At 34.9% G+C, this 12,208-nt stretch overlaps 3 protein-coding genes across 3 annotated transcripts; 2 read left to right on the top strand and 1 right to left on the bottom strand.

The window, feature by feature from the left end:
* Positions 1-1,161: 1,161 nt before the first annotated feature.
* GCK72_012235 (uncharacterized protein) lies at positions 1,162-1,959 on the top strand (the record flags this gene model as incomplete). The annotated part of the gene is made up of 1 exon (XM_053728946.1): positions 1,162-1,959. The coding sequence occupies one exon, from the start codon at positions 1,162-1,164 to the stop codon at positions 1,957-1,959; it is 798 nt and encodes a 265-aa protein (XP_053583718.1).
* A 2,779-nt stretch (positions 1,960-4,738) lies between these two features.
* GCK72_012234 (uncharacterized protein) lies at positions 4,739-5,673 on the bottom strand (the record flags this gene model as incomplete). Its single annotated transcript, XM_053728945.1, has 2 exons — positions 4,739-4,973; positions 5,630-5,673. The coding sequence occupies 2 exons, from the start codon at positions 5,671-5,673 to the stop codon at positions 4,739-4,741; spliced, it is 279 nt and encodes a 92-aa protein (XP_053583717.1).
* A 4,270-nt stretch (positions 5,674-9,943) lies between these two features.
* On the top strand, positions 9,944-11,504 carry GCK72_012233 (uncharacterized protein; the record flags this gene model as incomplete). The annotated part of the gene is made up of 4 exons (XM_053728944.1): positions 9,944-10,011; positions 10,057-11,097; positions 11,142-11,321; positions 11,378-11,504. The coding sequence occupies 4 exons, from the start codon at positions 9,944-9,946 to the stop codon at positions 11,502-11,504; spliced, it is 1,416 nt and encodes a 471-aa protein (XP_053583716.1).
* Positions 11,505-12,208: the final 704 nt, after the last annotated feature.

Here is a 12,208-nt window from a genome sequence, read left to right as displayed (position 1 = left end):
TGACGTTCACAAATGCACTAAAGTGTTTTGCCCGCGAAATTTTTTTTTGAAAATCCCTTTTTTTCACAGTAATGTACACATAGCTACAGAATTTCTACGTTCTAATCCGACGTGAAATTTCCACGTATAACAAGAACACGTAATGACATGTACTTTCCCATGACCTGGGTTGCTTTAGAGTAGTAATAAAACAAATACACACATCGTACAGAATCTGTTCGTTCGAACTCGTCATTCTCCCTTCTCTCCCCCAACCAAACACATCTATTGCCTTTATCGACTCACTCTTGTCCCTTATTTGCAGCCATAATGCTTCTCACAGCCTTGCCATACGATAGTCTTAGAACTGTTCTACAATACATAGAAGCTAACAAAAGGTATATTCGCTCTTTCACAAACGTTTCTTACATTCCTTGTTTCAGATTTTGTCTATTCCTGCGAATACCCGCGATTCGTTTTGCGGAAAAGGCTGTGCCACTCAAAATTGACTATCTTCAGTTTGGTGATTACGGAGTTACAGTCAATAAAACTTCCTATTATCTGAGGGTTTTGAGTTTCCCTGGTCTTTCCAACAAGACGATCAGAGAATGAAACGTTATTATGAAAAGCATCTGGAGATCTACAAAATTGCGTTAGAGAGACGATTGGATCGAGGGGAACCAGGGAACTTGGGATTAGAGTTCCTAATCATTAGTTAGTCATTTTTCGTCACGCGATTAATGACGTAAAATGATAATCAAAATATCATAATTTAAAAAACACAGTGTAATTTGACTATCGGAAATGAAAAAACAACTATCAAAACGACGTAAATGATTAACTCCGATACAAAAACAACTATTAAAACGACGTAAATGACTGAGAAAATGAGTTTTCATTTTAAAATGTTTCTGACATTCTTCCTTTTTTCTGCTCTAAATCCTCACGTTTCGGCTATTTACGTTCATACTATTTCGACTATTTTTTAAAAGTTTTGACGAAATAGCTGAATCGAATATCGTTTTCGTCATTTCCAAAATGATTATGACTATATCGATAATCATTTCCTTTCGACTAGTTGACGTGAATAGTATAAATGACTATCAGTTTAAACTGATTTCGTCATTTATTTACACTGACTAGGAACGTTACTTGGGATGTCCTTCATTTCCGTTTCCAGTAATGTTCCCAGTGTTCACAGAAGATGAATTGCTAGCAATGTCTGGTTCAGTTCTACAAGAACTAACTGCAGAGGAAATGGAATCAAAATTGGTCTTTCTCAGCCGTGTGCCAACATGGTTATTAGAGATGGCAATCGCTCGTTTGAGCTATTGTTTTCAACCGTTCGACTGCCGACATAACAATAGACCACTCCCCTTCACACCACTAATCCAATTCATAATCAAAAAAGAAGGCCAAGAAAAACGAATCGAACGGTATGCATACACAATGAAGCTACACGAAGCAGTTCGAAAACTGAATGGGTTGATTTTCGGAGGACGGAAAGCAGTTGTACAAGCTCACACTTTTCCCTTCATTGCTGAAAGCGTTGCGCTCCGAATTCCTCAAGGATTGAAAATTCGAGTACGAGAACTGAGATTCAAAGAGAATATGAATGGACGCTTCGAAGCTTTGAACAATTTGATCAATGAGTTCAGTTACCCACTTGAATCACTCTCTATACTCAACCAGGAAGAAGACATTGATTACTTTTCGCACCCGGCTTTAACAAGTGCGCAGCGAATCTATCTGGTAGGAGCGGCACCATTAGATATCGATTTATTATTGAACTTGAGCAACAAAATCGTGCACTTCAAGTACATTTGGTCTCCAGATTTCTCCACTGAGGAGCTTATGACATTCGCTCGGAAAATAATCACAGTGGGATCTCCGGTTGGAGTTCAAAGAACATTCAGAATGTCACATGAAGATTCAATCGATAATCTTTTGAATCGTGTTGGTATTCGAACAAATAGGTGAGCTTTGAATTAAATGCGTGTTTTAGTCGAAATTCAATCGGAATATTTTTCAGAAGTGCTTCTATTTTGATGGGGAATGACTCCAAGCTCACAATATCTTATAATTCTGCGGAATTCTGCAAACAAAGGAAAAAGTGGGTTCTCAAAATGATGGTTGTACCGACTTGACTGGAAACGCCACACTGATGATACATCATTCTTATATAAAACGCATGTGGGGTTTGACCGAATCTCTTTCACTATGTCGTCATTTTATTTTCATTTCCAAAAATACAAATTATTATCAAAAAGTTAGCACGTGAACTCGAGTGGCGTGGCCGCGAGAAAACGCGCCGAAGGCGCGTCAGCCTACCGTAAAAACTGTAATAGAAGCGCATGCGCCTCTATTTTTCAACCTGTTCGTTCGATTATTTTTTCAACTTTTAAGTCAACAATTTTCAACCAAACTAACATTTTCTCGGACAAAATTACACGAAAATCCCCAAATTTGCAGTACTTTGAACGAAAAAGTTGGGTTTTAGTTGTGTTTTTTTCACGAATTTGAAAAAGAATGACTGAAAACCAGAAAAAATATTCGAAACGTATTAAGGGGGCGCCTCTATTATTCAAACCGCTTTTTAAGGTGCGCCTCTATTAGAGGAGCGCCTCAAATAAAGGGGTGCTTCTATCACAGTTTTTACGGTAAGCTGGTTTTATAATAAAACGTGTAGTTTTTTTCTATTCTTCTTGATTTTTTACCTTATCAAAAACTCATTCCTGTTTAAAATCTGTGTTCATTTTTTAAAATAAAAATTTTCTATATTTGTTTTTAAAATTATAGAATTTCAGGATTTAGGTCCGAAAATTCGAAATAGTGTAGTCATGAACAGAACTTCAAGACTCTAAGAAAGGAAATTCACAACTTACCATTTCACCAATAAATTATAGGAAATGCAATTTTTCAATAGTATTATACAAGTTCGTCGGCTTATGACTCGTGCATTTAGTTGATTTTTCTTGCAGTTTTGGAGACCTCAAGGTTGAAGGTTTCTATGGTTAGATTTTCTTGGTACGTGTAGGCATCAGTTTTTTTTTGGAAAAATGATTACAAAGCGTTAATTTACATATGTGAGCAGCCCAACTTACCCAACACACGTTTGGAATAAAATCTTTAGAAATGTTGATCAGAAAACAGGGAATTCATTGTTTTCTTATGAGTGATTTACATATTGTTTCAAAATGTTGATAAGTCTTACAGTGGCATTATATTTTCAATGTTTTGAAATTTTCAAGATCCAATTAGATTCCAATCATTCGAATATCATCGAAAATCATCTTAGTTTTAACTTTCCACGTTTCAGAAACTACAGGTAAGCAGTTTGGATTTAAAAATATTACTAAGAAATAGGTACACGAGAATTTCAGCTTACCCAGTCTCCTCATGAGATTATTTGATAATTTTCTACCAAATTTTCTCTGTTTTTGAAACTAAATAAGCACATAATGTTCAGAAACTGAATATTTCTCAAAACGCTTCATCGAGTTATTCAAACATTCACACAACAAATTTGCAGTAATTTTAAAATTTTATCAAATATGAAGAAGTTATCATTATTTAAAACTGCCTATTTAGAAATTACTGCCGAAACTATTCTCCAAAGACTCCTAGTTTAAAAAAATTGTCCACTTAAAAAGTAGTTTGACCAAAACTAGATGTATTGTTTAACATCAGGCAAAAACTGAAAATAGAGTTAACTAAGATTTTTTGTTTGCTAAATACAAAATTTAGATAAAAACGGGCATGTTTTTTAAAGCAAATATTTTTAAAAAAGATTGTGAAAATGTACAATTTTTGAACTATTTTCAATGTTTCTCAGTCACCATATTTGTGGCATATTTTAATTTTTGTGTTTTTTTAAGTGTTTCATTTTCTAAACTGTTTCTGTCGCTTTTCAGTTCCACAGAGAGATACAGATGACCCAGAAAAAAACATAAATAGATTTATACGAAAGATAAGAGAGATGGAAATTTTAAATTTATTTATTCTTTGTCAGGCACAATGATTATTAACTATATCAAGACTTCAAACCAGTTAACTAACACAGTAAACATTTTTCTGTGTCAATAGTATGTTTTTTACAGTGACATTGGAACCGATTGTATGAAATGGCTGGAATACGAAATGTGGCATTTTTAGTTTTTTTCTCTGGAGACTGGGTCCAATTAATCCCAAATTCAGAGATGTGGGGAAGTGAAAATTTCTTATATAAAGTCGGAATTCCCAACAGAGATCGGCAGGATGGGATCGTTTTTGAAGTAATGAAAACGGTTTCATGAATGTTTTGAAACAGGAAAATAAATAAATAATTAATCTAATCATTTTTTTTTATTTCAACAAATGATAAGTCCAAAAACTAGCTTCCAAATGGGTTCTTTACTGACAGTGGCTGAAAATGTGGTTCATGACTAGATTCCTAGAAAGGACCAAATCCCGACTTGTATTCCTCATAAAAGTGTAAAATATTTTTTTTTTCGAAACAGGGATTTTAGAATTGTAAAGTTGTCGATATCGATAAAAGGTTTACTAAAAAACATTTGTCGATCATCTCCATTCAACTTTTCCAAAAATATCATATTTCTAAAACAGTTTTTGAAATTTTCAAAATTTATTTGTACAGTTAAGAAATAAGTTCACTTTTTAATACAAAAAATTAATTATATAGAGAAGAAGCACAGATTAAAAAAGAAGAAATTATTCGTATCACACTATCTCCGTAAATCCATTCCAAATCCAACCAAATCTAATGCTTTTGAATATTTGGTGCTTGACTTGGCACGTACATCATGGACAACTTGCGTTCGGCTCCCTCCAAACACACAGTTCTCACAAGAGCTCCAGTGACGGTGTATGGATCACAGTTGGATGATGGACGACGGTCCTCGAAGTATCCGTAGCCGTCGTCATCGGTGGAGCGTGGGATACGGATGGACGAGGCACGGGAGGCGACTCCATCACAAAATCTTACATTTGCTGCTCTTTAAAAATACTTCCTTGATTGGTTTCTGTTTCCAGGCCAAAGCAATAGAAGAGTTGAGTGAATTAGTATCCGAATTAAAGAAGAAGACGTCATCTGAGAACTCCAATTTGGACAAGGAATCATCGATGAAGTCGTCATCCTCGTTGTCATCGGATGAATCTTGATAACTGATATTTTCTGATTTCTGCAAATTAATAAATTGAAAAACTCACATATTAGCACGACACACGTATTACAACCGCGCTCTACCGAAACTGAAGAAAATTGCGTTCGAAATTGAGAGACTCAAAGAAAAATATCCGTTCAAAAAAAAATTACTTCTTCTGAGAATTCTGAAAACTATTGACTGAGCATGTGAAAAAGTTTGGACAAGTTTAGACATATCCTTCTCTATTCAATTTTTGCCTAGTTCAACATTGCTTGTTAATAAATGATTTTCAGAATCTCACACTAGTCCTCTCTTTTATAATAAAATTCAAAAAATTACCTTTTTTGTTTTCAAAAAATTTCATAATAAAATTGATTTTCTTAAGCAATAACTAGGTGATTGAGGTCTTATACTTGGTGCACAATGAGCATCCCGGCCTATAATATATGCTTTTGTTCTTAAAAGTGGGAAACAAATTTTGTCGCTGCTTCTCACTCCTTTTTTACCTGACGCTTCCTGATATTTTTGTTAGTCGGAACTTGGCCATCATACATTATTTTTTTCCGTTCAACAAGTTTAGGATTTGTAAATTCATCACTATTTGTGTAGAACCAGGGTGAAAAAAACATAATTGAAGTAAGTAAAACTTATAAGACAGTATATTAAATAGGATATTTCATTGAAATTCTTTTAGCTGTCTCTCACAAGTAATAATGTGGATGCGCTAATTCATATATCCGATTAACTTTAAAAAATGTGAGACTAACTAGACCGGGAAAGCAAATGGAGCCAAGTACGATGATTGAAGAAACATAGGTTATCAAATTCGAATATATTCGACTACTTGATGAAGCGGTAATGTTTCAGAAATTTACATTTTTCATTGGGGGTTACAAGTTTTTCTAAATTGTTTCCGTATTCGGACCAAAACAAAAATGTTAGTTCTGTTACAGCAAATGTATATTGAACCAATTTTTGCCGCTCTAATAATGCCTGGTTTTGTCTAGTTTGAAGATATTTCCAAACTGAAATATAAAGTTTTCTTTATCACCCACTCATTATAGATTTCAGAAAAAAGGATAGTTGCTTTGTTGGTATAAAATTTTCTGACAGACGCATTAAAGACGAGAGCTGATGTTAAATATTCGAGAAGAAAACTTTAAATGTGAAATAATTTATTTCGTTTAATTGGAGGAAGAAGTTATTAAATTTCTGCTTCAATGACTAGTTTTATGTGATGCGTAAACTTCGGTAACACTTCCGAATATTTTTCAGCTTTCAGGAAACATTTAATGCTTTAAAACTTCTAAATAGTGCAATTAAACCTAAGTGAATAATGAAAAATTGCCAAAAACAATAATTTTCTGTTACTACTTTCTCGTTTCTTTCAGGAAAAGAAACTTAACCCAGTTTGCATGTAGTGTGATAAAAAAGTAAAACTCGTCAAAATAGGAAAGTCCGAATGTTGGAACAGGTTAAAGCAATTGTTGTAATAGCTCAGAAACTGAGAAAGAACTCAAAATTTTTGCTCCACAGCGAATGGTAGAGACATTCAGGAAGTGACTGGAGCCATAAAACATCCTCGAAACTTACCGAAATTAAAAAATTTATTGCGCACCGGGAAAAACAAAAATACCTTCTCAATGTTTAATTTTTAAAATTTCGATTACAAAGATGTTAACGTTTTCTTTATAAAATCTTTACTGTGTCAGTTTGGTTTCTTATGTATTCTGAATCACATTATTGTTGTTATCACACGTGTATCACACAAAATTCTGTTACTAGTAATCTCGATTGACTTATAGAAGGATAGTTTGATCTTCATGTTCTGCGTGTCATTTGAATATGAGGAGATTCGTTTTTTTTTTCGAATAAGTTTTTTGAACCCAAAAACACTGACCTAAATTGCGAACTGAAAGAATTAGAAAAAAAATTGGAGGAATTCCAGAATGGTTTGGTTTGTAAACCCATTAAAAATCAGAAAGTGCATAGACTCCGAGACGCCCTTATGATTAGAAAATGTATAAATTTAAAGAGAAATAACTAAAGCGAGCAACTTCAGGATAATACTGTAGTTGCAATTATAATAATCGCTTCTGAAGAAACATTATCAAAAATAAAGTGATCTTTAAAAGTTCTCACTGCAACAGAATTATACTTGACTGATTTAACTCGAAATTTGAAATCAAAGCCGGTATTTCGGCAAACTTCTAAGCAGAAAAGAGATCTTTAAAAATCAAGGAAACTGCACTTCGTTCAAAGCGAAATTTTTTAAAGAAGATGCTGAAAATGAACAATTTTTGAATTATTTTTTTACTGTTTCTGAGTAACCATATTTATAGATGCTAACCGGAAATGCATTAACAAATTATAGATAAAATGGCATTTTTTAATTTAACTAGAATACAGTGCAGGCAGAATTATACTGTGGCAATTTATTATAGAAAATTATTAACTTTGGGGGTATGACGACAATCCAGATAATCTCACAAAAATTCTCTCATGATCGAATTAAATGACGGGTATTGACTACAAAAATATGAGTTTATTGAAACAGTTAAAGGTTTGTTATGAACATGATAACGTGAAGCCCAATAATTTTTCTGAATGCATTTATTGACTGAAGCTTTCGAAATCTCACATAAAAAAGTGTTGAGCCATTTAATGACTGTTAATTTTAAAAAAACTAACAAACCAGTTAGTTAAAACTGTAAAACTCGGTTGTTACCCCAAATTTACAATGGCGTACTTATGCATATTCAATGTTAGTTTCTCGAAAAACAATAATGTTCTGTTACTAATTTCTCGTTTCTTTCAGTGAAATAAACTTAACTCAATTATTGTAATAGCTTAGAAACAGAGAACAAGCTTAAATTGACTATTGCAGCGGCAAATGGGACACAGATTCAGGAAATTTCGATAAAATATAGAAGAGGTATGTGAGATACTGAAAAGGCTGGAGCCAAAATACATCAGATGAACAACCATGCCAAAATTCCAACAAAAACATTCATTTGAAAAATAATTTTCGTGCTTCCAAAACTGGATAACTGGATAGTTAGAGTGTGATCATCCTATTACTTAAAATTTTAATTTTATTTCTCTATAATCTTTTGATATTTTCTTCGATCAATTAGTCCGATTGCACGTTTCGTTGACTTCATATCAAGACAAACCGATGTTTTGATATTGCGCAAGAAAAGAGCGTGTAGCAAAGGTAAACTATTTGAAACAGACATTTTGAAGAAGCATTGTGTTTGGGTCGATTCATTTTTCCCGATTTTCTATGAAAAGGAATAGATTAAAAACATTGTAAATCACATCTTATCGTTTTGAAAAGTGGCCAAAAAAGAAAACATCCCAAGAATCCCGTCAATCTGTTCTCGTGTATGCAAAACAGTAGTTGTTTTATTTTGGTTTGAAATTATTATTGTTTCATCCTGCTCTAATGACTAATTCCAGATTTCTGGCAGTAGTTTGCGGTGCAACTAGACAACAACAGTCACTTAACAATGAGGTACAATGAGATATATTTTTTATTTATTATGATTATCTAAACTTGAAAATGAGAAAATGAAAACCATTGTATTTCCAGTTGAAATAATTACTGTAACTGGAATTCATGTTTACTTTAGTTAAGATTTGATCGTTAAATTTTCGTCGTGTGTTGTCACGCATATTAATTCAATTTTGTTTTTGTTTTATCCGTATCATTTTGCGCATCCTTGGCGCATCCTTACCGTACCCAATTATTTTACCCAAACCCCCATGATATTATACTTTTTGAAATCGGGAAGAACTGGAGATTACGAATATGCTAATTTCAAAACATGAATATTCCAAATGTTCAATATGTATTTCATAAAAAAAGGCAAATTCAAAGTATTTTCAAATGACGTTTTTTTCCGAGACAAAGAAACTATTTTTGGCACATTCTTCTTTGTTAAGCCATGTGTCGGTTAGATGAAAGGGTAACCTTGGTTGCCGAAATTTCTCCTTGCCTCTCGAGAATTTTCGCGTCATTTTTGCTCCTTTCAAATGTGAAGCCTTTTTCGTGATTTTATTTTTCTCCTTTTTCAACGCTTTTCAAGTTTTCATTTTATATTTTTCAAAAACTGTCTTTTTATAGGATGATAGTGTTCAAAAAGCTCGGAGGAAAGATCAAGACCTTGTAATTGCCGGAACCAGAAGCCATGAAACCGTTGGATAATATGATTGGAATCTGGACGTGAAGGTAAAATTTTGTTTTATCCATCTACTTTTAAGAATTACGTATAAAAGTAAATAGAAACAAAGATAAAGAGAAAAAAATAGAGGAATTTCGAATGAAATACAGAAAAATATTGGAAAGCTATTCCTTCCTCATTCGGTCTATTTCTGTAATGGCACTAGCCGAGTGCTCCCACTTATCTACATTGAATCTGGTAAGAATGGACAGATTCAAGTCCCTGATTCGAGATAAGGCAGTGTAAACACTGTGTTTACCCGAAGACCCCGTCAGTGACGACGATGACGTTCACAAATGCACTAAAGTGTTTTGCCCGCGAAATTTTTTTTTGAAAATCCCTTTTTTTCACAGTAATGTACACATAGCTACAGAATTTCTACGTTCTAATCCGATGTGAAATTTCCACGTATAACAAGAACACGTAATGACATGTACTTTTCCATGACCTGGGTTGCTCTAGAGTAGCAATAAAACAAATACACACATCGTACAGAATCTGTTCGTTCGACCTCGTCATTCTCCCTTCTCATCCCCCAACCAAACACATCTATTGCCTTTATCGACTCACTCTTGTCCCTTATTTGCAGCCATAATGCTTCTCACAGGCTTGCAATATGATAGTCTTAGAACTGTTCTACAATACATAGAAGCTAACAAAATGTATATTCGCTCTTTCACAAACGTTTCTTACATTCCTTGTTTTAGATTTTGTCTATTCCTGCGAATACCAGCGATTCGTTTTGCCGAAAAGACTGTGCCACTCAAAATTGACTATCTTCAGTTTGGTGATTACGGAGTTACAGTCAATAAAACTTCATATTATCTGAGGGTTTATAGAAACTTCCATCAGGGAGAAGAAATCGTTGACTATTTTCAAAAAGAAAACGATGAGGGTGGTATTCGATTTGATCTAGATCAGCACGGTTTCCAACTTCCGACGAACATGACCGACCTGGTCCCAGGAGAAGTGATTTTTGGAGATGTGAGAGTTGCGAATCACAACTCTACACCAATGTTTTCCACTGAGTTTCCCTGGTCTTTCCAACAAGACGATCAGAGAATGAAACGTTATTATGAAAAGCATCTGGAGATCTACAAAATTGCGTTAGAGAGACGATTGGATCGAGGGGAACCAGGGAACTTGGGATGTCCTTCATTTCCGTTTCCAGTAATGTTCCCAGTGTTCACAGAAGATGAATTGCTACCAATGTCTGGTTCAGTTCTACAAGAACTAACTGCAGAGGAAATGGAATCAAAATTGGTCTTTCTCAGCCGTGTGCCAACATGGTTATTAGAGATGGCAATCGCTCGTTTGAGCTATTGTTTTCAACCGTTCGACTGCCGACATAACAATAGACCACTCCCCTTCACACCACTAATCCAATTCATAATCAAAAAAGAAGGCCAAGAAAAACGAATCGAACGGTATGCATACACAATGAAGCTACACGAAGCAGTTCGAAAACTGAATGGGTTGATTTTCGGAGGACGGAAAGCAGTTGTACAAGCTCACACTTTTCCCTTCATTGCTGAAAGCGTTGCGCTCCGAATTCCTCAAGGATTGAGAATTCGAGTACGAGAACTGAGATTCAAAGAGAATATGAATGGACGCTTCGAAGCTTTGAACAATTTGATCGATGAGTCCAGTTACCCACTTGAATCACTCTCTATACTCCACCAGGAAGAAGACATTGATTACTTTGCGCACCCGGCTTCAACAAGTGCGCAGCGAATCGAATCGTTCTGGTAGGAGCGGCACCATTAGATATCAATTTATTATTGAACTTGAGCAACAAAATCGTGCACTTCAAGTACATTTGGTCTCCAGATTTCTCTACTGAGGAGCTTATGACATTCGCTCGGAAAATAATCACAGCGGGATCTCCGGTTGGAGTTCAAAGAACATTCAGAATGTCACATGAAGATTCAATCGATAATCTTTTGAATCGTGTTGGTATTCGAACAAATAGGTGAGCTTTGAATTAAATGCGTGTTTTAGTCAAAATTCAATCGGAATATTTTTCAGAAGTGCTTCTATTTTGATGGGAAATGACTCCAAGCTCACAATATCTTACAATTCTGCGGAATTCTGCAAAGAAGACAGTTCACAAAGGAAAAAGTGGGTTCTCAAAATGATGGTTGTACCGACTTGACTGGAAACGCCACATATAAAACGCATGTGGGGTTTGACCGAATCTCTGTCAAAATGTCGGCATTTTATTTTCATTTCCAAAAATATAAATTACCAGCCGGTTAACGCAGCCTAACGGCTGCTCAACCTCCTTCTCTACACCACCCTTCTGGGTGTTACAGCGCCTGCGGCGCTTCTCAAATGGGTCAGACTATCAAGGTCTCAGAACGTTCTTCTTCTCCTGAGTTGTTTGACTTCATCACTTGTTTGTAGTTCTTGTTAGCTAAGCAGCTCGTTCCGGTAGAGAACAATTAAAACATCTCTGCTTTTTTGATACGATTTTGACAAATTTTCTCCGTGACTTTTTCTATCCTGATAGAAAATGGATTTCAGTATGAGTGGATTCACCAATCGCAACTGTTTTCATGTTTTCTTCTTTTTTTCTTCTCCCTCCTCAAGAGTCGAGTCATCTTTCAAATATTAGTTTAACACTTTTGACTGATCGGCGGCGATGCCGTCCCCTTTCTCTGAATATGGCAGATCAAGACCATGTTTTAACAAATCTTTATCCTAGAATTTATTACCTGTTGAAGGAAACCGAGCAACGACAAAGTTCATATTTCACAAATCCCCATCACTTTTTGAGTAAGGTTCTTTCATTAATTTTTTATCAAGCTTCGGCTCAATAGGCAAAGAATGGTCCCAACCGCAAAGAACGGTCTCAAC

Source organism: Caenorhabditis remanei, chromosome IV (assembly GCF_010183535.1).
Source record: "Caenorhabditis remanei strain PX506 chromosome IV, whole genome shotgun sequence".
NCBI classification, from domain to species: Eukaryota; Metazoa; Nematoda; class Chromadorea; order Rhabditida; family Rhabditidae; genus Caenorhabditis; species Caenorhabditis remanei.
This window is presented reverse-complemented; position numbering and strand designations above follow the sequence as displayed.